The sequence below is a fragment of the Mauremys reevesii genome, linkage group 9, assembly GCF_016161935.1.
Source record: "Mauremys reevesii isolate NIE-2019 linkage group 9, ASM1616193v1, whole genome shotgun sequence".
In the NCBI taxonomy this organism is placed as follows: Eukaryota; Metazoa; Chordata; order Testudines; family Geoemydidae; genus Mauremys; species Mauremys reevesii.
The window spans coordinates 100535376-100560273 of record NC_052631.1 but is presented as its reverse complement, the minus strand read 5'-3'; the positions used below and the strand labels follow the sequence as shown (position 1 = coordinate 100560273).

Below are 24898 nucleotides of genomic sequence, written 5' to 3'. Positions count from 1 at the left end.
TTGGACAATAAATCTCTGACTAGATCTGCAGGTGCTCAGCATCTCTGAAAATCAGCCCTAACTCCAAACCAAACAGCAGTAAATATGCGTAATGTTGTCGCTTCTGACCTGAACTGAATGCATTTTATTGTATCACTATCATGGGAATCTATGAAGTAGTTAATATTTATTCTCCCATAAATTTATTTTAAGAGGTAATTCATGCTTTGAAAATCTACGGCCACCATTACAGTTGAGTATTTTAGTCTCCATCCTATTAATCAGGTTTATAATTTCTCTTTTGAGTTCTTGAATAAGTTTGGAGATTGTTGTCAATTGACTTTATGGTAGACTATTGCAGATACTTGATGCTGTTAAGTCATATTTTAATGCAGAGATCTCTAAGCCCTTAGCATAAATGTCAGACAAATTTGAACATTTGTACTGTTTATAAATACGTATAGTATTGGACAAAATAATGTTCAGACAGCCACATAAATAAACTTGTGTGCAAAGTTTTGCTTTGCATTTTCTTCCTTCAGTATTGGCTTTCTTAGATACATATTTGCTTAATATTTACAATTGGAAACAAAGTAGCAAGATGGAACAGAAGTATCCGTAACATGTTATGAAACAATAACAAGTTGTTATACATACAAATAATTTGTTAGCCAATTCATGTATTTAGTCTGCTTCAGACATTTTCTCGTCTGTTTTGAAAAATGTGGCCTTTCAGGATACTTGAATGTACAGAAGGTGATAGATAACATGTCGCTTGAGTTGGTCGCTCTGGGAGAGATGTATGCAGTTTGCCTTGATACAATGCACTAGGTACCTTGATCTGCTGACTAAAACTATTGCTTGCTGAATGTGATGGTGAACGTTATTGGAGGATGTTGAACTTACTAATAGCTCTTGATTTAGAAGTCCATCAAGATGTGTGATATAAGTAGGAATCAGAAGATATGGTTTAATGCTTAATAGAATGATGCTAGCACTTTAATTTGTGTTAAGAGCTGATATGGTATTTTGCATAAAACATATATTTCACAGCAATGATGCCGCACAATCTGATGATGAAGACAAAATGCAGACACAGCAAACTGATTCTGATGGAGGAAGATTAAAACAAAAAACGTAAGACTTTAGGACTCTTGTTTTAATGTTTTATGTAAACTACCAGTATCTTTAGAAGTACAAATGTTTTGTTTTTATGTAGTGATCTGCACTCTGGTCACAACTTATCTCCCCTTTGTGTTTAAGAATGATTTCAGAACAAGGGTCTGAAATCAGTTATGCCGACTACTATATATTAAAAATAGGCAGCTATATTTTACCCTAATTAAATTACTGATGCTTACGAGCAAAAAAGCTGAACCAACAGGTTTAAAACTAACAAAAGGAAGTACTACTTCACACAACACACAGACAACCTCTGTTACTCATTGCCAGGGGATGTTGTGAAGGTCAAAAGTATAACTGGGTTCAAAAACTAATTAGGTAAGTTCATGGAGGATAGGTCCATCAGTGACTGTCAGCCAAGATGGTCAGGGATGCAACCCCATGCTTGGGGTGTCCCTAAGTTTGTGACTGCCAGAAGCTGGGACTGGACAACGGAAGATGGATCGCTAGATAATTGCCTTGTTCTGTTCATTCCCTTTGAAGCATCGGACACCAGCCACTGTTGGAAGACAGGATACTGGGCTAGCTGGGCCATTGGTTTGACCTAGTATGGCCGTTCTTATATTAAAATGTAAAAATACAAATGGAAAGAAATAACACTTTATTTCAAACCCAAAGTGGTTTTGGGTCACAGATGGCAAATACTATGTGATTGGTTTTCTTTGCATGACATGGGTGGTGAACAAATATTCTTGCTTTTTAAGGACTCAGCTGAAAAAGTTCTTGGGCAAATCAGTAAAGAGGGCAAAGCATCTTGCTGAAGAATACGGTGAACGTGCTGTAAATAAAGTTAAAAGTGTTCGAGATGAAGGTCAGTGAAATAGAATCCTTATCTAATAGAGCCGAGTCTTGTTGTGTATCCCTTGGGACAAAAGCCAGCTGTATAAGGGAATTTGAGATCTTCCTTTGAGGGGAAAATTAAAAATGAATTATGCTCCCACCAAATAGCTTCAACATAATGCGAGTTCTCAAGACTGAGGTCTGTCTTGCAGTTCTCTGTATGACATGACAGATGAATACTTCAGGGATGGTTTTGTTTGCTTCCCTTATGGTGTTACTGTTACTTACACAGTACAAACTGCAGGAAAAGCTGTGGAGAGGGTGGTGGGAGCTGAATAACCATTTTAAGTGTAGCATAAAATCTAGTCTATAGATGTACAGGAAATATAGGGAATTGTAAGACATTTAATCGATGTATATACTTAATAAAAACATAAAGAATTATGTTTGGTGGTTCTTCTAGTCCTGGTCCCCATGTGTATTCCACACCTGGGTGTGCATGCACCCGAGACTAGAGATTTGTAGCAGGGAGTGCTCTTTGGTTTCCCCATGCTCCAAACCGTGGGCATAAAGGGCGGCGTAGACCGATGCCACTCCAGTTCCTTCTTACCACCACATGGCCTGAGTTGGAATTCTGTGTCCGCTATGATCGTCCTCTACTTTCAGTATCTATAAGTGTCCTCAAACCATGAGCAGCATCAACCCCGAGTAGAGGCCAAATCAGTTAAGCCTAAGAAACCCCCTCACAAGAGTAAGGAATATGACCACAGGCATAAGGACAGATCCCCATGCACATCTGCCTCTAAGAGAGAGCATCCCTCCCCATCCTAGTCCAAGTTGGGTGAGTCTTTGTGTGCAGATCATAAGATCAGTATCCCACCCTCTGACTCCACCACCTCAACCAAGCTTCACAATCGTTGCTGTGTACGTTATTAAATTGTTTAAAACTTATTGTGTGTGTGTGTGTGTATAGTCTAGCGAAAAAAATTTCTTTGGAACCTAACCCCCTACTCCAGTGGTCCCCAACCTTTTCGTCTGGCAGGCGCCAGACGAAGGACCGTGGTGGCGGTCGAACATCCGCCGAAATACTGCCGAATTTCTGCGGCATTTTGGCAGTGATGCCTCTCGATGACGTCGCTTGTCAGTGTCAAGCGGCGTCATTGAGAGGCGTCGCCACCGAAATGCCGCAGAAATTCGGTGGCAACGCCTCTCGATGATGTCGCTTGTCGGCGGCAAGCAGCGTCATCATGAGGCGTCGCCGCAGAAATTGGGCGGCATTTCGGCGGGTGCTCGACCGCTGGCCAGGACGCAGGCACATTTAGATGCCCGCCCACAGGCACCGCGTTTGGGACCCCTGCCCTACTCTTTACATTAGTTCTTATGGGGAAATGGGATTAGTTTAACATGGTTTCGCTGAAAGTAGCATTTTTCAGGAATATAACTGCAGCGTTAAGCGAGGAGTTATTGGACTCTGATCAAGGGGGTCTTCAGCAGTGTAAGCAGAGGGGGGAGGGATAGCTCAGTGGTTTGAGCTTTGGCCTGCTACACCCAGGGTTGTGAGTTCAATCCTTGAGGGGGCTATTTAGGGGTTTGGGGCAGAAATCTGTCCAGGGATTGGCCCTGCTTTGAGCAGGGAGTTGGACTAGATACCTCCTGAGGTCCCTCCCAACCCTGATATTTTATGATTAGTGTTCTTCCTTTCAGTTCAGATTAGATTTAGACACACTAATGCAGTAACAACCTCAATCAGTTTGTAAGATCATCAGAACTCATTACTAAAAGAATCACAATTAATTCAAAACCAAAATAATCTTCTGTTCCAAGAAAAATGATTGAGAAATGCATATTGTTGGGATCAATGCTATCTAATGTACACAGTGGTGTTGTGTTCTGCTTAGTGTTCCATACTGACCAGGATGATCCCTCTTCAAGTGATGATGAAGGAATGCCATATACAAGGCCAGTTAAATTCAAAGCAGCACATGGCTTCAAGGGACCTTATGACTTTGAACAAATAAAAGTAGTTCAGGATCTCAGTGGTGAACACATGGTAAGTTTATTTTTTATGTCAAATTCCACTTTGATGTAAATTAAGAGAATACTTCTGCTTGCCGAGTGTGGTCAGTGTGAAATCCAAGTGTATCTTCAGATTATGAAACAAGAGTAGGGAGACAGAGCCATTAAGACTCCTTTCTTCTGTCTTATCTGTGGGTGAGGTTCTGCAAATAAATTTGTCTGGATTCATTCCTACCTCCCCACTCCCCAGGAGCTTTTTGCAGGATGTAGCCGTGTATATGCAGCAGCTAATGCAGTGCCATTCCTTCAGTTAAAGTATCATGCTGCTTTCTCATACTCTTGATTTGAGTGTTTTTGTGGGAACTGGAAGGCAAGAATCTCCCTTCCTCCCTTTCCAGCCTTGCTGGAGAGCCTTCATGCCTAAGATCAATGTTCTATTTGAGTGCCACTGAATTAAGTCTTCAACCTGGCATTGCAATGCACTGGTATTGGCCTGGTTCTTCAAGTGTGTGTGTTACAGCATAATGATTGCCCAACTCTTCCCTTTTAAAGACTGTTTTTTTCAGTAGCTTATAACTTTGCCAAACCTTAACTGTTTGAGCTGAAATTTTCTATGCTGGGTGTCTGTATCATGCTGACTTTTTCTTTAGAAAATTTCAGGCAAAATGGTTGGCAGTTTCCTAGAAAGCTAGGGAAATGTTTTATCCATATTAAAATTTTGGCCATTTTTAATTTTGAGAAGCTTTGGCGCCTGTGTTTTGGAGCAGGGACTTTAAATTCAGCTGGGATGGGGAGGTGGCCTTTCTGTTGGGGATGTGCCTTTTGCCATCCCTGTGAAAATCCGCCCAAATTTGGCCAAGTTACAAGCTTTTGAAAACTTGCAGTTAGCAAATCTCTATTCAACATGTGCAAGCGCTTCCCAGCTAAGTTCCCCAAAGATGTTCTCCATATTCGGCATGCTCCAGGCAAAGGTTGAGCAGAAATTTCCCTATAATTGCAGCTCTGGGCTGTTGCAGACCAAGGTTGGACCTGGGCACTAGAACTGAGCAGGGAACTTGTCTTGCTCTGCTTTCAGTGATTTCTCACTGTAGACAGACATCCAGGCAGCGTGGAGGAGGAAGCTGCCTGATTCAAATGCAGAGAAGAGAAAATCTTGACTGTGGCAGGGCAGAATAGATTGGGAACAGGTGCAGAGAAGGCTAGTAGGATCTAGGAATGGAGAAACCTACCTTACGAGAGGAGACTAGAGGAGCTTGGTTTGTTTAGTCTAACAAAATGAAGACTGAGGGGAGATAGGATTGCTTTCTAAATACATCAGAGGGATAAACACCAGGCAGGGAGAAGTTATTTAAATTATGGGCCAGAGTTGGCACAAGGACAAATGGTTATAAACTGACCATCAGTAAGTTTAGGTTCGAAATTAAACGTTTCTATCCATCAGAGGAATGAAGTTCTGGAACAGCCTTCCAAGAGGAGTAGTGGGGACAAATAACCTAACTTGTTTTAAGACTGAGCTTGATAATTTTGTGGAGGGGATGGTATGAGGAGGTTTCTTACAGTGTCATATGGCCCATCCGTGACTGCTATTAGCAAATATGTCCAACAGCTGGAAATAGAACAGTAAATGGGGAGGGCTCTGAATTACTATAGAGAATTCTTTTCCAGGTGTCTCACCCACATGCTCAGGGTCAAACTGATCACCATATTTGGGGTCGGGAAGAAATTTTCCCTTAGGTCAGATTGGCAGAGATCTTGGGCATTTTTCGCCTTCCTCTGAAGCATGGGGAATGGATCACTTGCTGATTTGAACTAGAGTAAGTGGTGGATTCTTTATAACTTGAAGTATTTAAATCAAGATCTGAGGACTTCAGTAACTGAGCCAGAGGTTATGGGAGTAGATAGGTGAGGTTCTGTGGCTGGTGATGAGCAGGAGGCCTTAAAGACTGAGTCTGAGAGTGGAGGCTGGCAGGAAGGTGAGGGAGACTGGGACTGGCAGAGCAAGGAGACTGGGACTGGCAGCAGGGGGAAGTGGGACCCTAGGAATCAGTGGATATGGGGAGCCTGTAACTGGCTGTGTAAAGAGACTGGAGAGAAGGCGCTGGGGGAATGTAGGCAGAACTGGGTATGGCTGAGATGGGGAACAGGGAGTCTGGAGGGGTGAAAGTTTGGATTTACTGGGTAAGGAGCTTGGGACTGGGACAAGAAGCCTCAGGAGTGGAGGCTGGGACTCGCTAGTTGAGGAGAATGGGATTGTGATGAGGAGCCTGGGGTGGGGAGGAGGTCGATCTTGAGTGTGGAATGGGCAGAAGAGTTGTCTTCCCACTACAACAGCCCCCTCTCCAGAGTTTGGCATGGAACCCACAAGTCTCACCAGGCTTCTGCTGTCAGCAAATGTCTATGAACCCCCTGACAAAGTGTGTGTCTGAGTCCCCTGCAGCACTCATTCACCCAAAGGATGAGAACCTACTTTGTTCTCAGTTACTCCATTAGCTCAAGTGGCAGAAGTCTGTGCAGTGGATCTAAAGGTTCCAGACCTGCTGATGAGCCATGTGGATGTCAAAAGGTGCCACATGATGGAATTGTTTTCTCAGTTTACTTTTTTAAAACCTAGGAAAATTACATGCAAACTATGTAACAAGAACATTAAGATTGCAAAGTCAAGCCTCAAAAGTTATAAAATGTCAGAATTAAGGTTGCCTCCCCAACCTTAATTCGGACCCCTTGTGCACATGAATTATGATAGTCACGAATTATGTGACTACATAATATTTTTTTCTCCGCAGGACCCCTGCCTCATGTAGTGCACAGGATGGAACTGCTCTGGAGATGAATCAGGGTTGTGTAGTGAAGGAGGTTGTCATCTTCAAGACCTTTGCTTCATTTGTTAGAGGTGTAGTGCACTCTGCAGGGGTGTGCAGAAAGAGAAAGGAGGGTCTCATAAGGCAGTTAAATGGTGCCCTGGAGAACTGGATTCTATCCCTGCCTCTGCCACAGAGTTCCTGTGTGGTGCAAGTCGAGTCACTTAAACTAGACTTTTCACAGAGGATCACTAATTGTGTAATCTGCATTTTCTGGGTGCCTGATTTGAGACCTGGGTCTGATACACAGAAGTGCTGAGCGCTCAGCTGCCACTGAAGTCAATAGGAGCTGTGCTTTGAACATATCAAGTGCTGTGTAACACTAAATATTCTGAAAAATCAAGCGGTAATTATCTCAAATTGGGCACCCAGAATTGGTGGATACTTTTGACCTTAATCTCTGTGCCTCTGTGAAATGTGTATTATAATAACCACTCATCTCACAAGGGTATAACAGAATTTCACTAATGTTTTTGAAGCACTCTGATAGAGTGGTGGGTGCCATAGACAAGCTGATGAGAAGTTGTTAATTCCGTCTTCCTCGCAGGGTTTGAATAGTATCAGAGGGATAGCCGTGTTAGTCTGGTTCTGTAGAAGCAGCAAAGAATCCTGTGGCACCTTATAGACTAACAGACGTTTTGCAGCATGAGCTTTCGTGGGTGAATACCCACTTCGTCGGATGCAAGTAGGGTTTGAATAGTGTCCAGTAAATAAGGCATGGGGCCACATATTGAATAGCTGCACTTCAAGTGAACACTGTCCATCCTGTGCACTGAATGAAGTAGGGCTCCTTTGTACAAAGCAGTGTGTGATGATGAAATTCTCATAGTATCATAATGTATGAGCTCGGGACGGGGGACAAATTCAGATTGCACAGGCAACCTTAATTCTGGTGTTTCCTAACTTTTTGGTGCTTAACTTCACAATCCTAATAAAATGTTGTTTTAACATGGTGGTGTATGTATATGCCAATTATTACGTATGTTAATGGTTCTGGAATGGAAAAACATACTTTCTTTGTTTTATTGTGAACTCTTATTTTGACAGGGTGCTGTTTGGACAATGAAATTTTCTCACTGTGGAAGATTACTTGCATCAGCTGGACAGGACAATGTAGTGAGAATATGGGTTTTAAAGAATGCTTTTGACTATTTCAATAACATGCGACTGAAATACAATACAGAAGGTACCTCTCCATATCTCACTGGTACTTTAAGGGCATTAGAAATTCTAGAACAATCTAGAGTTTTTCTTGTATTTTTTTTTTTAAAATTCTACTTAAATAGTTTCTAACTTTCTGGGTTTTAATCTGTGTTCTAGGTCGTGTCTCTCCTTCCCCTTCTCAAGAGAGCCTGAATTCTTCCAAGTCTGATACTGATGCAGGGGTATGTGTACCAGATAGTGTAGGAGTTTTTTAAGCAATGTATTTCCTATTTCTGTAATGCTATAGATTTGCACTGCTTTAATCCAGAAAGTATGCCCCAGCTTCGGAGGAGTTCAAACTCTGAAGTCTCAATTCTTCAATCTAATTCTACATTGTCTTCTGAAGGAGTTTCCCTCAATAAATGCAGGCTTGGATCATGTGTGAATATGACTCAAACATTTATTCACTTAGTCAAAAACTGAGATCTGATTGAAGATGTTTAGTCAATGTGTGCATGTGATACAGGCAAAAAAATAAAGTAGAGCAAAACTAGATAACTTGTTAGTCTGCACATCTTCATTTTGATACGTTATTAATTAAAGCTAATCCCTCAGTGGGTCTTTGAGCTGAATGCTGGAAATAATTAAATACAGATAACTTTGAATTTCCTCACCTGGCAATTTTTTACAACTTTATTTAAAAATGAGTCTGACACTGTATCCTTAATTCCCGCTAAGATTTAGTCATGGGCATTTTTAGTAATAGTCATGGACAGGTCATAGGCAATAAACAAAAACTCATGGCCTGTCCATGATTTGTACTATAAATACCCATGACTAAATCTTAGGTGCTTTGGGGAGGATCCCAGGGGCCCACTGCTGCTCTGCGGGTGGGCGGCCTGAGCAGCTGACCCCGGGCCCACTCCAGTGCGGCTGGCTCCGGAGGCCGCCCCAGCTCCTCGGGTGGCCCTGGGGTCAGCTGCACCGTCCACTGCAGAAGTCATGGAGGTACCAGAGAGTCACGGAATCTGTGACCAACTTGCACCCTTCATTCTCACAGATTGGTGTCGGGGTTTGGGGGGTGGGTGGGTGTGAGAGAGAAAGGAACAAAAAACACAAGAGAAGTTTTAAGAGTTGTGTATGTTTATAGTAGATATGTATGTATACATATTCTGTTTCATTTATTTATACAGTTACATAAACTGAATACTTAGCCAATAAATCAGAGAATTGACCTGTCTTAAACATGCAGTATGCATTTAGACAATGTTATTTTAATCTATTCAAATCAGTTAAGTACAATAATAAGCATTAAACATTCGAGATGTATGGCAGAACTTAATGCTTTTAGAACAGTGTAGTTGTAAACTCAGTACATTGCTTTCAGCACCATGTAATTTATTTTGAATGTTCAAGTAACTGATATGAATCACTTATTTCTCTAATACTTGGTACTTAGGTTTTATATCTGTGCTCAGATATCTGTGGCACATCTGCATATCAGAAAGCAGTAACAATGTATTCTGTTACCATGGTTTTTTTTCCTGTTGCATTGATTTTGATATATTGATAGGTTTGCAGTGGAGCTGATGAAGACCCTGATGATAAAAATGCACCATTTCGGCAGCGGCCATTTTGCAAATACAAAGGTCATACAGCAGATCTTCTTGATCTTTCATGGTCTAAAGTAAGACAGCTTTTGTGCAGACTATACAGAACTTTCCCATTTCCCCCCATGTTTTGCTGTGTTCCTTTTCTTGCACTTGCCATTGGCACTTCATATCTAACCAGTGAAACGACTGATTATTAGTCTGTGGATATAGGCACAGCCCATCCGTGAATTGGCTGATAAATGTCTAAAACACTTTGTAGATGGTTTCCTCTTGTCTCTCGTAGAGTATCCAGCATAAGAACATTATCTCTCATTCTAGCTCCGCTGCAGTTTTTTAGGGGCCCAGATTCTGAGCTGGTGTAAATGGCATAGTGTCATTGGAGTCAGTGAAGCTGTGCTGGTTTACTCTAGATGAGGATCTGATCGCAGAATACTCAATACCTTCAGATTGGCCATTTGAGTTCGAGCCGTGCTGTCTGTGTTATATCTAAAATGTGATCTTGGCTGCTGTTCTGTGAAGAGCTTATTTTATTGCACCCTTTTAACTATTCTGTTGTGGCTCAGTCTGTATTAGCAGGAAGCAGAGTCCATTTGTGGCTTTCCATCTTTCATATGATTACATAATGTCCTGCCACTACTGGCTGCAGTTTGATTATCTGAAAATGTTGCTCTTCTTCCATCTCCCCTATTTTTAAAAGAAGAAGAAAACTGGTTATTTCACACCTTTTTGACCATTCACTGAAGACCTTAAGCTACACAGAGAGGAGGCAGGAATTATTGTTACTTTGTTTCAGAGGTTGATTGGCACTGGTTGAATGAGTGTGGTTGAATAACAGCTAATTTAAAAAAAAAAAGTTTTAAATTCTTGCAGCTAATTGTGCAACCCTACTGACTTGTGCTGATGAGATCTTACTCACCATGAGGCTACTCATGTGTGTAAGGGCTCACCAGCATAAGTAACGGTGTTCCAATACAGTTGTTAATAAATATGGAAACAGGGAAAACTTTTTATTGGATTGTCTGGAAGCTACTTAGATTATAAAGATTCAGAAATCAAGATTTTAACTTTACCATTATCAAATCAAACACCTTAATTTCTGGAGGCCATTACATTTCCTACTCAGTTAAGGGTCTGTATTAAAATCAAAGTAGTATACATTCAGTACCTGATACAGAACACACCTCAGGGATCTTCCCAAGATACGCAAACAAGGAAACCCAGGCAGACCCACCATATCTGGCCACAGCACTCTTACTGAAGGAATATCAAGACTCATAGAAACTATCCTCAAACCACTCACCACTCAAAGGGCCAGCTTCCTCCAGGACAAAACTTGACTTCCTCCAAAAACTCTGCGAATTAACAATCTCCCTCAGAATATATTTACAAGATAATGGACAACTCTCAGATATCCACCCAAAACACATCGCCAAATTCATCCATTCATCTTCACCCATAACAATTTCATATTTAACAACAAACTTTATTCAAACCATGTGAAGAGTCATGGTTACTAGGATGACTTCCCAGTACATCAACCTCTTCATGGCCCACCTTGAAGAATTTCTAGACAAATGCACCATGAAACCAGTAATATACGTGAGATACATCAAAGACGTTAGCATCCTCTGGACAGACGACTTGAGCTCCCTCATTAATTTCCACCACAACTTCAGCCACCACTAGCCATCCATTAAACTTTCTAGAACACACCCACACTAGCATCAGCTTCCTGGATGCTACAATCCACTTCAACCGTGAAATCCTACAGACAACCATATACAGAGAACCCACAGATTACCACACCTACCTTCACAGATCCAGTAACCACCCCAAACAAACTAAGACATCTGTTACTTACTGCCAGGCACTCAGATCCACAGAATAGTCTTCCAGGAGAAAGTCTGGAATATACACCTAACACATTTAAAACTGCCTTCACCAAACAAGGACACTCTACCAGAGAAGTGTAGCTCATCATGGAACAGGCCACCCAAATGCCCCGAGAGAACCTACTTGAGTACAGAAATAAACCCCGCTCCAACCACACACCTCTCGTTTTCCCCACCACCCTATGTTGGAACCTATACAGGGGGTATCAAACAATGACACCCTCCGCTTGATGGGTACCCCATCCAGAAAAATCTTTTCTGAATCCCCTCTTCTGGCCTTTAAACAACCCTCCAGCCTCTCCAAGCTCATAATTACAAGCAGGCTCCCCACAGAGCAGGACACACCAACTCAGAAGCACCAGACCCTGCCACAACAGATGCAAAACCTGTAGACATATCTCCACTGCTCTGATGATCAACACCCCTCACAGCACACCTTTCAAGATCCATGGATCCTTACCCATGCCTGTCACAACATGTGATGTACTTCATCCAGTGCCCCAATAACACCTGTGTGGGTGAAATTGCTACACTCTCGAATGAGCTGACGCTGAAAAATAAGGTAAAAAACACCATATTATCTGCGGGTGAACTCTTCACAAAGTAATCCTTCTGTATCTGCCTTCTCCGTCCTCATCCTCAAAGGTAACTTGCTCAACACCAAAAGGCGACACTGAGAGCTTCAATCCGTAACTTTGCTAGATACTAAAAGTCATGGACTGAATAGAGACACTGGATTTATGGCTTATTACAACAATCTGTAACCCACTTAACACCCCCCCACACCTCAGCTTTTTTTCCTTCCCCCCCCATGAATGGTTAACTAGCCACTTTGCCTTGAATGGTCCATTGAAATATGTGTTAACTTCTTACGCTAAACAATCTGTTCCACCTTGTACATTTCCCACACTAGAAGAAGAACTCTGTGTAAGCTTGAAAACTTGTCTCCCACCAACAGAAGTTGGTCCAATAAAAAAATATCCTTCACTGTCTGTCCTTCACAGAGTGCACAAGTAAGAACTGAAAGATTAAACAGAACTTTCAGCTGAAAAAAAGACCCTAAATAGAACTAAGTGATATGTATGCAGTACTGAAATAACTGAATTGGAGAGGAGAGGGAAGGGGAATTTCCACTGATGTATTCTGTGGTTTCTAGTTCCTGCATTGCTATTTTTGTCTTCAGTACATTCCACTGTTCTCGTGCAAATTGTATAGTCCTTGAAGCCACTGCTGTATGTCTGCATTTAAAATGAGAAAATTACCCTACCTTCAGTTTTGTATCACATTTTAAAACCAAATTAACTTTTCTAGAGTTCTCTATGCTGAAATAAATAACAGAGCAACCTCTTAGGAATGCAGACATCTGGCCAAAGGAGACCAGGCAGTAGCCTCTCTGCCCTCACCCTGGAGTTTTTCTTGTACCCTTGCTTTTTTTTAACTACTTTAAGAACTAATTGTTATAACGATTTCATTGCCACTTTCATTGATATTTTTTCCTATTTTAAAAAATAAATTCTACCTAAATCAGTGCACAATCAATAAGTATTTTGGGTGAAAGTGACGTTTTTACGAAAAGATCAAATGTTAAGCATGATAGGAGGAAATGATTAAGTGGTCTGTGGGAGTTTGTAAAGAACTTCACTTGGTATCATTTTAATCTTTAAGTGTGAAATTTACAAAGGATGAAACCTTATATGCATGTGCTCAGTAATCTTGTTTGTTAAAAAAAATCTTAACCTACAGGCTGCACCTTTCAAATACTGTGAAAATTATTCTTTTGAAGAACTGAAAATATAAAGAGAATATTTTTCTTCTGTTTTCGTGAAAAGGAAAAGTTTATTCCTGAAGAGTTAATTTGCTCTTGTTGATTATTCCTCTTCTGCAACAGCAACTTTGCAGTTAGTTTCTGTGGAGGTTATTTTGATGTCATAAATGGGAATGGTTCTTGACTTTAAGATGGGGAATAATCAGGAATAGATGAACTCTAAAATTTTCATCCAAATTTTTCTAGTAATAAACAAACAAGGAGAAACAGAGTATGATATAGAAATGTTTAAGTGGTTTTCAGAATTCTTCAAGAAATGTTGTAAGATACTTAAGAAAATTGTAGTTGGTAGGTGCCTCTGCTAATTACCCCATTTAGTAAGCTAGTTGCTACAACTATTGTCTTTCCAGTCCCCCTCCCCCTCCCAAAGGTGGTATATTAAAATAAGTGTTCGAGCATTAGCATTTTGGGGCAGGTGGTGGGTAAGCTTTTCATTAATACTTAGTTTCTACTGGAGTGCTGTTACCTGGAAATCCATGTTATAATCTGAGCAGGAAATATTATATACCAAATTGCATTTGTGCTGTGTACCAGTATATTTGATAAACCTTTGAATTATTTCATGCAATTTCTTCCACAGAACTACTTCTTGCTTTCTTCTTCAATGGATAAAACAGTCAGATTATGGCACATATCCAGAAGAGAGTGTCTCTGCTGTTTCCAGCATATAGACTTTGTCACTGCGATAGCTTTCCATCCAAGAGTAAGTATTTGTATACTCTTTAATATGAATAGAGGGGAATATTTTTGAAAGGGGATTTAGGCATTTCCCATTAACTGTCAAACTTAAAAATTGAGTCTCTGTAAAAGTTGGGCACGTGAGTGCTCTTTGTGCCTCTTGAAACTATTCCCTGTGTCCTTAAAATTCTGTCCTAAATACTAGTTATTGCTCAACTCTAGTCCTAGTTGACTGGCTGACATGATATAGAACATGAATTCTTCTTGTCTGCACTGACCACTAATATATGGCTAGCTAACTTGATTGTAAAATAAATCATGTTTCAAAATGATAAAATTTCCCAATGTTGACAACGGAGCAGGAACACAGTGCAGCACTCTCTGAAAATCCACCCAGCCGCTTATGAGCTTCTTCATGGACTCCAGAAGGAGCGGTGTCCACCCAGCCAGAAAAACATCAGTCCTTAGCAGGGTATATCAGAGAGTAAAGAACTCTAACACAGGGGTTGGCAACCTTTCCGCAGTGGTGTGCCGAGTCTTCATTTATTCACTCTAATTTAAGGTTTCGCGTGCCAGTAATACATTTTAATGTTTTTAGAAGGTCTCTTTCTATAAGTCTATAATACAACACTAAACTATTATTGTCTGTAAAGTAAAGATGGTTTTAAAAATGTTTAAGAAGCTTCACTTAAAATTAAATTAAAATGCAGAGCCCCCCGGACCGGTGGCCAGGACTTGGGCAGTGTGAGTGCCACTGACAATCAGCTCACGTGCCGCCTTCGGCACACGTGCCATAGGTTGCCTACCCCTGCTCTAACACGTTGCGCCTCTCAGAGGGACTTTTGAACAGTTAGGCCATCTTTGGATAGAAGATATTGATGATTTTGCTAAATTTAAGAACAAAACCAAAAAACTTAGAGGTGTGCATTGTACATTAAATGATATTTCAAATAGTGTCTGGGTCTTAAATCAGTTAGTAGAATTATCAGTGAATTCCTGTTTGGGACAAATGGTGGGGCTGGGAATGGGGTTTCCAGTATGTGTTTCAGTGCATACACATCCTTTTACTCCACAGCTTATGGTATCTGCCCTTTTAGGATGACAGGTACTTTTTAAGTGGTTCACTGGATGGGAAACTCCGACTTTGGAACATTCCTGACAAAAAAGTGGCATTATGGAATGAAGTGGATGGGCAGACAAAATTGATCACAGCAGCAAACTTCTGTCAGAATGGCAAATATGCAGTGATTGGAACATATGATGGCAGATGTATTTTCTATGATACAGAGGTAAAATTTTCTGTTTTGTATACTGAGTTGTTAATTACAGCCACGGCATCCATTTATTGATAGGACATTTCATTTCTAACTTACATTATATTAGATAAACAACTTAGTTTAAAACCTTTTTTTACTATTCATTTACAGAAATATAAGCTTTCTAAACAGTTACTATTTTTCAAGTTCTAGCAGACTTATTTATGCTGCCTGCAGTTTTATCTAATACTTTCCAATAATTAAGAATCAGTGTAATTTCTCTCTAGCACTTGAAGTACCATACACAGATACATGTGCGTTCTACCAGAGGACGGAACAGAGTTGGAAGAAAAATTACTGGCATTGAGCCTTTGCCTGGAGAAAATAAGGTACTGTAATATAGTCCAAGCAATCTTTCACATGCATGTTCAGCAAGGTGTTGGTCTCAGATACTCAGTATTCTTCCGAGGGCCTATGCTAATAGTTATTTAAGAGGTCCTGAACACACACACTGCCCCCACTGACTTTTGAATAATAGTTTCTGGGCACTACTGCGATATAAACATTTGCCAAGATGTAGTTCAGTTGATATGGTACCACAAACGCCAAATTTAATATTAATATTGGGAATATTGTAGCAATCTAAAATACTGCAATTGATTGCTGATGGTTACCCCAGGAAGTGCTTACATCTTACCTTTTAGTATGTCTCACTTGTTTCCTATTGGGTTTATTTTTGGAAATTTTGCTGAATTTACATGTGATTTCATACGATTTACCTAGAAAAGTTGTTAAACACAACTCAGAAGCTGCTATTTTAGGGAATAAGTTACCTTTGGTGTTTCCATAGTGGGTCCCCTTGATCGTCATAAAGGACAAATTATCATGAATCAAAGAACTACACTACAGCATACTCAGCTTAAAGTGAGAGAATTCTCAGCTGCCACTAACATCTGCTCTGTCAAGGCTCTGATGTTCTGCTATGTGAACTCCTGGCTCTGGCGTAACTATTTATCACCTGCTGCTCTGTTGCTTCCGCGATTGTACTCTAGACGTATACCAATGCTGCAAGCAGCACTGGCCCATCTCAAGGGAGTGCAGAAACCTCAGAAGTCTTTGGATCTGGACTGGGCAATGTTATGCTCTGGTTAATCAACTGGGGTTGGTGGTGAGCTGTGCATGAGCTTCCAAAAAAGCAGGGGATGGGACCTTATCACCTAGAGGAAATAGGTGAAATCCCTCTGCCCATTATGTTAAAAGTGACCTGCTCATGGGAGGTGTTTCTAACCTTTATTTTCTTTTCTCCTTCAACTGGGAAATATCTTCCCCCTGTAGTTTGAAGGATACTGTGTGTAACACCTACTTCAATTGAACTTTATTCAATTAAATGAATGCCAAAATGAGGGAACCCGATAAGCATATGATATAGCAATAAATCACGCCAAGGACTGTCTCAGTTTTTGTGCACTGCCTGAATAGTTGACCACTTCTGCTTCACAATGCACCCAAGGAGTCCAGTGGTACCTACTTTTGCAACATCCCATTGGGCTTATTGCTACACGGCAGATCCTATTCTATTTCCATCATGATATGAAGGTGCTAGTGAGTGGAAATTTCTTCTGTCCTCTTGCGTAGTTGCTTTCCCATGTACCTTTTCTAATGTTCCCTGTTTAAATGTGCACTTAAATCCCTGATCTTAAGAAGTGTGACAATGGATGTGCAAAAAACCAAAACATTAAATTATGTTGTCAATAAGGGGCCAGTCTTATTTGGGGTTACGGCTGTTCTTCCAGCTGTGTGGCGTGAATGATATACTTGTGCTCTTCTGCGAGACCGCGATTACTAAACAGCTCTCCCTTTGTCCTTATTGTAGAATAACTAACACATTTCCAAAATCTCCTTTACCAAGTGATTCAATGTCCTTTGAGCCTCAGTACATGTGAAAGCTGTGTGCAGGTGTACTTGCCAACTTTAATGTCCTGTAAAATAATGAGAGCATTATCTACATGCACATTCATTTATTTACAGGTTAGTCCCAGTTATTCAGATATTCCAGAATTAACCTTTTGAATAATCTGAATTTTAAAAAAAGTGTTTCTGCATCAAGATTTGATGTGAAGGACATATCTGAATTTAAACTCCAATTAACCAAACCCTGGTTTTTATCTGTACTTCGCATGAAAGGGACAAGAAAAAATATGAATACTACTAAACAGCCAATAAATCTGACTTAATCTCTCCCTCAGTAAGGTGGGAGCCTGGTTTTCTGAAATCAGGAGTCAATGCAAATAGCTCAATATACTGCTCTTGTGCAAAATAATAAAAGGTTTTTTAAAAAATTTCCTTAAATTCTCTAGCCCTATTTATCAATAATTTGGTGTCATTCTCTCGCACACTTTCTTGAGACAGTCAAAGCCTGAATGATTTGTTCAAGAACTCTTGTTGATAGAAGTTGGGTTTTCCAATCAGGTAGCAGAAACAATACCATGTGACTTGAGTGAACAGCATACCTCAGATATCAAAGGGTAGGCAGTAGAATATTCTACTAAGTTACCTATTGATGCCAATCCGCAAGAAACTGATTTAAACATACATCTTGCGCTATCTCCTGAAGGCTCCCAGATCTGGGCATATTACTTGGATGCTTTATAAGCTTGAGAGACAGGGACTAGATGAGCACCCAGTCTCCACCTGAAGTACACATGGCTTGTTGTGAGAGCTCATGTCATTCAAGGGCTCCTTTCTAACTGCCATGTAGCACAGTGAGATGAAACTCAGCCTAGACACACCTGCTAAGTTGCTAATGCAGTGGTTAATACAGAGCGCTGAATTGCCTCCCCCCTCAAGGCTCTCCCACTGCCTCCTTTCTTAGTCACTATGGACAGTGGCACCATTCTGCCTGTCTCTCAGACCCGTAACCTGGCTGCCCTCTTTGACTCAGTTCTCTCTGGGTCCTCACATCAAGGCTGTCTAAATCTTGCAGATATTCTTGCATAACATCTCTAAGATACAGCCTTTCCTGTCCCTCTACGGAGCTAAAGCATTTGCTCAGCCTCTCATCTCAATAACTGCAGCATCCTTCTCTCTGGCCTTGACACATGCCATCTTGCCCTGTTCATATCCATTCAGAATGTTGTTTAAAGACCATTTTCCTAGCCCATTGCTTTGGCCATATCACGCCTATCTTTAAATAGCTTCCCTGGCTCCCCTTTCCCTCGCTGATGAAACATAAGTGACTTGTCTTCACTTTCAAGGCTCTTCATGGTCAGTCCTCACCCTACTTATCTCTCATTCACTACGGATCTGTTGACTCCCATCTCCAATCAGCCCAGGATGCCAGCCTCCATCTCCCACTTGTTCAAATGTTCAATCAAGCACCTTTGTGCTTTCTCCCATGTTGGCCGTCACACTTTGGGAAGAGCCATTCCTGTAAATATTCTTCTTCTTCCTGTAAACGTCACCCAAGCTACCTCATTAACCACCTACAAATCCCTCCTTAAAACTCTCCTTTGACGTGATCCAACAAAAAATTGACAATAATTATGCCATTGGTATGCTGAGACGGCTGCCTATCATGCTGACCAATATTGTCTCATTGTTTCCTTGTATTCTCAGATCTGTGTCTCTGTTCACCTGTTCTCTTGTTTAATACTTCAATTGTAAGCTCCTTGATACAGGGATTGTCTTTCTGTTCTGTGTTCGTACATCACCTAGCGCAGTGGGGTCCATGACTGGGACTCCTAGGTGATGTATTTGGTTCAGTCCATAACCAACATGGGTGGGGATGTCCTGCATGTGCCGTTTGACACAAGACCAAAAATATGGAAATGTCATTGTATCAGTTCTTCTGGGATGAATGTAGGTGACGAGAAGGAAAGTAAGTGTCAGTCTATTTAAGTACCTGGAAATTCTGCTGCTGTGGTTTGAATCAGCTATGATGATCTTTTGTGTATGCTGTATTGTTTTGTATTAAAGGTTTGTGCTTCGTATAATTTACCTTTTTCTGTTAATTTTAAATTGGAAAGCAGTTTCTAAATCTTTGCAACATTTTTGTTTCCCTTCTAGATATTAGTGACATCCAATGACTCCAGAATCAGACTGTATGACCTAAGAGATTTGTCCTTGTCCATGAAATACAAAGGTTATGTCAACAGCAGCAGCCAAATTAAAGCCAGCTTCAGGTAAGAAGTGGAAATATGTAGACTGTGTTATAGCAATACATTTTGTAAATCTCCTAGAAATCTGTTCAGGGTAATGTACAAAATCGTCTTGTTGGAGGATATCTGTATGTAACCTAATATGAAACGGAGCAGCTTGAATGCCGGTTTGCTAGAAATCCCAAGTGAGTTGTAGGGGAGGGGAGAACCCAAACCCACTCTGCAGGCAGGAGTGTCAGAGGTGCTTAGGGATAGAGAACTCATGTAAATAAGCTAATCTCCTTCCCTTATCTGCACCATTACTCCCAATTCTTGAGTCATGTCCCGTAATTGCTTCCACAGCTGGCAAACCACAGGTTCCAGAAGCCTCTCACAGAAGCTAGGAAAACTCTAGGTCTGGAAAAAGTATTGTAGTTCATTGCAGTGGTGAGGAGAAAGAGAGGCTCTCTGAGGTGTTCCTTCCTCTAATGAAGAAAATCTCTTGGTGGCTGTTGATGTCTTGGTTCTTCCTTCCCCATCTGTCGTAGGGAAGCAAAAGGCTCTTGATCACATTTATTGGTGACCCCATCAGCAAGGTGCCTGCATTTCTCGGGGGGGGGGGGAATTCTCCTTTGTCCCCACCTCACACTGCATTGGCTAGGGGAGGAGTATTTGGCCCAACAAGCATAATATTCTCTCCCTGATTAAGCTCCTTTGAGCTTGTGACTCCGCTCAGGCATGCAGGGGTCAGTTTCCTGCTACAAAAAAAAAAAAAAACCTGGGGAGCTCGAAGGAAGACGAAAGGGGGCCTTCTTTACACGTACCATACACGGTAGTCAGGCCAGGAAAGTTGCAGAGCCCATCCCAGCCCAAGCCTCTGACTCCCAGATGCTGGGACTAGACGACAAGGGATGGATCACTTGATGGGTGACCTGGTCTGTTCTTTCCCCTTAAAGCATCTGGCACCAGCCACTGTTGGAAGACAGGGTACTGGGCTAGATGGACCATTGGTCTGAGTCAGTCTGGCTTTTCTTATGTTCTTATCCCTGAGAAGGGGGTTGGCTTGAATAGCTGCTTAACCCAAAATCTGTGCTGGGGTTCTTACGTCAAAGGTGCAAATGTATACAAAAATAATAGGTATCCTCTTGTGGGAGTGGCAGCAGGGGGAGGAATGAAGTCCCCGAAGTTGAGATGTTCATGCTAACAAGGCTGTACATTGTGTGACGTTTAAATACGCTTGCGTTTAAAAACCAAAATTGTACAACAAGATTAGGGGATAGCACAGTTAAGTACTCAGGTTAGGAATTGTATGTACTACCTTGACTGAGCCCGTTTTGTATATCATAGAATCATAGAAGATTAGGCTTGGAAGAGATCTCAGGAGGTATCTAGTCCAATCCCCTGCTCAAAGCAGGACCAATCCCCAACTAAGTCATCCCAGCCAGGGCTTTGTCAAGCTGGGCTTTAAAAAAGACTCTGTTGTGACAGTCTGTTATCGTATGAGCACATACTATTTCTCAAATGTCTAATTTTTGCAACCTTTCATACACAAAAAATTGTGCCTCTAGATACTGGTCTGTTTGACCATGAATATCTATATTGTATGATAGGCTGCACTGTCACTGTATATCTTGCAAGGTGCTTATTTCAGGTTGGAGCCAGAAGAAGAAGAAAAACAGGACTGTGCTTTTGTATGAGTGATTTTTCTCCCTCTGAATGTCGTAAACTAGGATAATGTAATCCCCTCTAGTAGCAGTAGTAGCAGAAGAGTAATTTCTTTGCAGCTGCCATTGTCAGCTGTTGGGGAGCGTTTTGTGCATGAGAGCTTCTCCCATTGCTGTGCTTAATCCACCTCCCCAAGGGGCAGTAGTTGCATCAAGAGGAGAAGCTCTCCCATCAACATAGCGCTGTCTACACCAGGGTTAAGGGGCATAACCATGTTGCTCAGGTGTGGATTTTTCACACTCTTAAGCGATGTAGTTCTATCAGTTTAAGTTTGTAGGGTAGACCTGGCCTTAGACTCTGGGTTTCTTGTTTTAAGTGGCTGTGGTGCTGCCACTGAAGCAAAGGAGCTACCTTGATTGTAACTTGTTTTTCCACAGTTCCTTACATTAGTTCCTTACTGTTCTAGTGTCCAAACCCAATCACTTGTTACAATCCAGCTGCTGATATGATGTATTTCTTATGATTTGACTGCTAACTAGCTTTATATATGGTATTGGAATAATTTCTGATTTCTGTTCTGTAAGTTTTAAACAGCAGGTGTATGCTTTTCTGTGATTTCATGTCCTTTTAAGGAAAGCAATGCGGTGTGCTGAGTGGAAGAGCCAAAGATGAAGGTAATAAGTCTTTCTCTTTTGTATCTTCAGCCATGATTTTACTTACATTGTAAGTGGCTCAGAAGATAAATATGTTTATATCTGGAGCACCTACCATGACTTAAGCAAGTTTACTTCAGTAAGGAGAGATCGTAATGACTTCTGGGAAGGCATTAAAGGTAAATTACTTGATATAATATTTATATATTTTGTTTTTTATCTAAGCTTGTACAGTTTTAGGAATTGAATGTTTTTAATGCCTTTTGGCTTTTACTTTTGCCAGCAACAATTAAAAACTGTAAGGAAAGTCACACAGATTCATTAACCTAATATAACAAGCATTAAGTTTATAGAAGCAAAGTGTAATACATAACTTTTTAGCTTTACTCATAATGAAACTTTTCACTTGAAGAGCTGAAGAATATTTGACTAAGTATAACTGAATAAGTGGCATGATAAGAGATGGATTTAAATTTTTCAAATAATCCATAAGTGTCAATCCAACTTCAGTCAGGGTCTGTACTTAGGTTTCTAGATGCACTATAATAATTCATGCACGTCAGCAGAGCTATTCGCTCAGTTGTAGAACGGTAGGGTCATCAACATTGAGGAATGTGTTGCTTGGTGTCTAATTTAAAATCCCAGGGGGTTCTGTTGTATGGAAATAGCAAGTTGACTCTGAAAACAAAATGAATTGCTTAAACTTTAAGCTTTGTAACTTGCCACTCCTTAAAATAAGAAAACATGGCATCAATAGAAAGAAAGAAAGAAAGAAAGCAGCAAAACGCCCATCTTCTCTCTCCCACCCCGACACCTAGGTTGGGAGGGGAGTTAAAGTAAGAGGAGTTTCTTGTACATATTTTATTCTGTCTGGGCAATCGTTCATATTGTGCATCTTAATTAATGGGATGGGTGCCTACAGAGACATTTTATTTCCTCAGATTTTTAAGACGGCAACAATACTCTCTGCCTAGCCCCAGAATTCCTGGAAAATGCAGGGGATGCCTTAGTTCAGCTTATTACATTAAGCTACTTTGGGACTCAAATTCTTGGCATTTTTTACTGTATTTACACATCCTGTATTTTAGAAAAATTGATGTTTCTTGAAATGAATTTATCTTAAAATGTATTTTTCCCGCTTTCTTTAGCACACAATGCCGTTGTCACATCAGCAATTTTTGCCCCAAATCCCAGTTTGATGGTATCATTGGAAACCTCTGAAAAACAAGAAGCTGAAAGCAAGGGAGATGATTCTGAAGCATCAGACACTATACCTTCTGGTAGGTTGCTGATGTCCACCTGTATTTGGTACCAGCCGAAAAGATCAGAGGCAAGATTTGACCCATAGTGTATAAATTACTTGTCAGAATTTTCTTGAGGAAAATTGGTAGTTCATCCATTGGTATGGGCATTTTTTTTAATGAGGTGCTTTAATGGATGTAAGAATACCCAACTGTTATTCTGTAGAAATTGTTTAGAAATGGGCAAATGGAACATATCACTAACATCCAGTCCCCATTAGGAAGATGCATTTTTTTCCATTCAGACTGAGGACAATGGGGCCCCACTGTAGTAGGTGGTTATACAAACCCATAATAAAAAGACTGTCCCTCGCCCAAAGATAGCTTATGATCTTGGCAGATAACAAGAGGCAACTGCTGAGTATAACATGGGAAATATGGAGAGGACAAGTTATGTTGTATCTGGTCTTCAGCTGAAAACTGCATCTTTCATTGCCATTGGTAGCTTTGTTTTAATAAGCAGTTCTCTTTTAAAATCAACTCAATACTTTCTTTTCCCTTAAGGTGCTCTGAAGACAGATCACACAGAAGTGCTTTTATCGGCTGACTTTACTGGAGCTATCAAAGTCTTCATTAATAAAAAGAAAAATGTATCTTAATTATTTGGAGCTGATAGCATTAAAATGTGGTACCCTGGAAGTAAAACTCCACAGATGACATGAACAGAAGCAAAGTACCTAATGTAATAGCATCATGGGCTGATTTAGTTTTAAATCATTATTTTAAAGCTACTCAGTTATCAGACCTGTTGGGAAGCAGTCTCAACCTATTAATACCTGGGCTTGTAGAATAGAAGGGAATGTGTAATAATAACCTTGCCAAACAAATAGGCTCTACGTTTTCTAAATACCATTGTTTTGCTACATAATTGTGAACATGCACAGATTTCTGCATGAAAATATGTTAATATATTCACACATGTGTGTGCCTTTTTGGTTACATGCACTAAATTGAACATATATCAAGAGTTAATTTATTTAGTGGTGCTTATGGCCACTTGATGCGGGAGGGGAAAATAAATTTTAGAAAATGCTAAATGGTCTAGCTTGAAAAGAAAATGCAATCTCTTTGCACAAAGTTCCATTTCTAAGAAAGGTGATCTATTTTGAATTTGTGGTAGTTATGGTTCAGAATATCTAAGTTATGCAAGTTTCTGATGGGTCAGCAACCATGTGTTAAATGTTTTTATAAATTTTGTCAACTTTCAGGACGTGAAAATTTTTGTTGTCTTTTAATTGTGGATTAGATTCCTTTATATATGTGTATATATATATATTTTGCACACCGGAGCACAATATTTCTATGTAAAGAATTCTCTCATTCCTTATTCACGAGCACCATGCTATGCTCACTTAAAAAATTTAAGCTGCATTAGAAACAATTCTTATATTTTACAACAATGTAAAATAAACTGTTTACATATTTTTTTTAAGCATTGTAGTTTAAAAAAGTTTTAAGTTGTCTTTTTGTTCGTTTAGAGCTACTGAATTTGAAAGTCTTTGTAAATATTCATATAATGTACCAATGAAATAACGTTCTGGGCAACATAACCCATGAAATGTTATTGATGGTTAAAACTGTTTCAGAGAACAAAGATGTATCATTAAAATTGGTCACAAATACTTGGAAAATATCATTCATTGTCAGATATTTTGTATGTTTGCCAGGGCCGGTGCAAGGATGTTTCACGCCCTAGGCAAAACTTCCACCTTGTGCCCTTCCCTGTCCCCGAGCCCTGCGGCGGTGCCCCCTTTGCAGCAGCTCCCCATCCCCCCCTCCGCCCCGAGGTGCCCCCTCCTGCAGCAGCTCCTTCCCTCCCCCGCCCAGGGAGCTGTGCGGCAGCTCCCACCCCAGCTCACCTCTGCTCTGCCCCTCCTGAGCCCCGCGGCAGCTCCCCACCCTGCCCTGAGGCACCCCGTGG

At 40.7% G+C, this 24898-nt stretch overlaps 1 protein-coding gene across 2 annotated transcripts in view; it reads left to right on the top strand.

Annotated features, from left to right (window-relative positions):
• Positions 1-24610, top strand: part of WDR44 (WD repeat domain 44) — a 57171-nt gene extending 32561 nt beyond the window's left edge. For both annotated transcript variants that reach the window (XM_039488295.1, XM_039488294.1), the window contains exons 8-20: positions 1033-1116; positions 1866-1972; positions 3840-3991; positions 7863-8001; positions 8136-8200; positions 9532-9645; positions 13869-13991; positions 15064-15255; positions 15510-15611; positions 19288-19403; positions 21728-21855; positions 22825-22956; positions 23482-24610. In XM_039488295.1, the coding sequence (XP_039344229.1) occupies positions 1033-1116; positions 1866-1972; positions 3840-3991; positions 7863-8001; positions 8136-8200; positions 9532-9645; positions 13869-13991; positions 15064-15255; positions 15510-15611; positions 19288-19403; positions 21728-21855; positions 22825-22956; positions 23482-23576 (1549 nt within the window). In that variant the 3' untranslated portion in view covers positions 23577-24610. The remainder of the gene's footprint in view (positions 1-1032; positions 1117-1865; positions 1973-3839; positions 3992-7862; positions 8002-8135; positions 8201-9531; positions 9646-13868; positions 13992-15063; positions 15256-15509; positions 15612-19287; positions 19404-21727; positions 21856-22824; positions 22957-23481) is intronic.
• Positions 24611-24898: the final 288 nt, after the last annotated feature.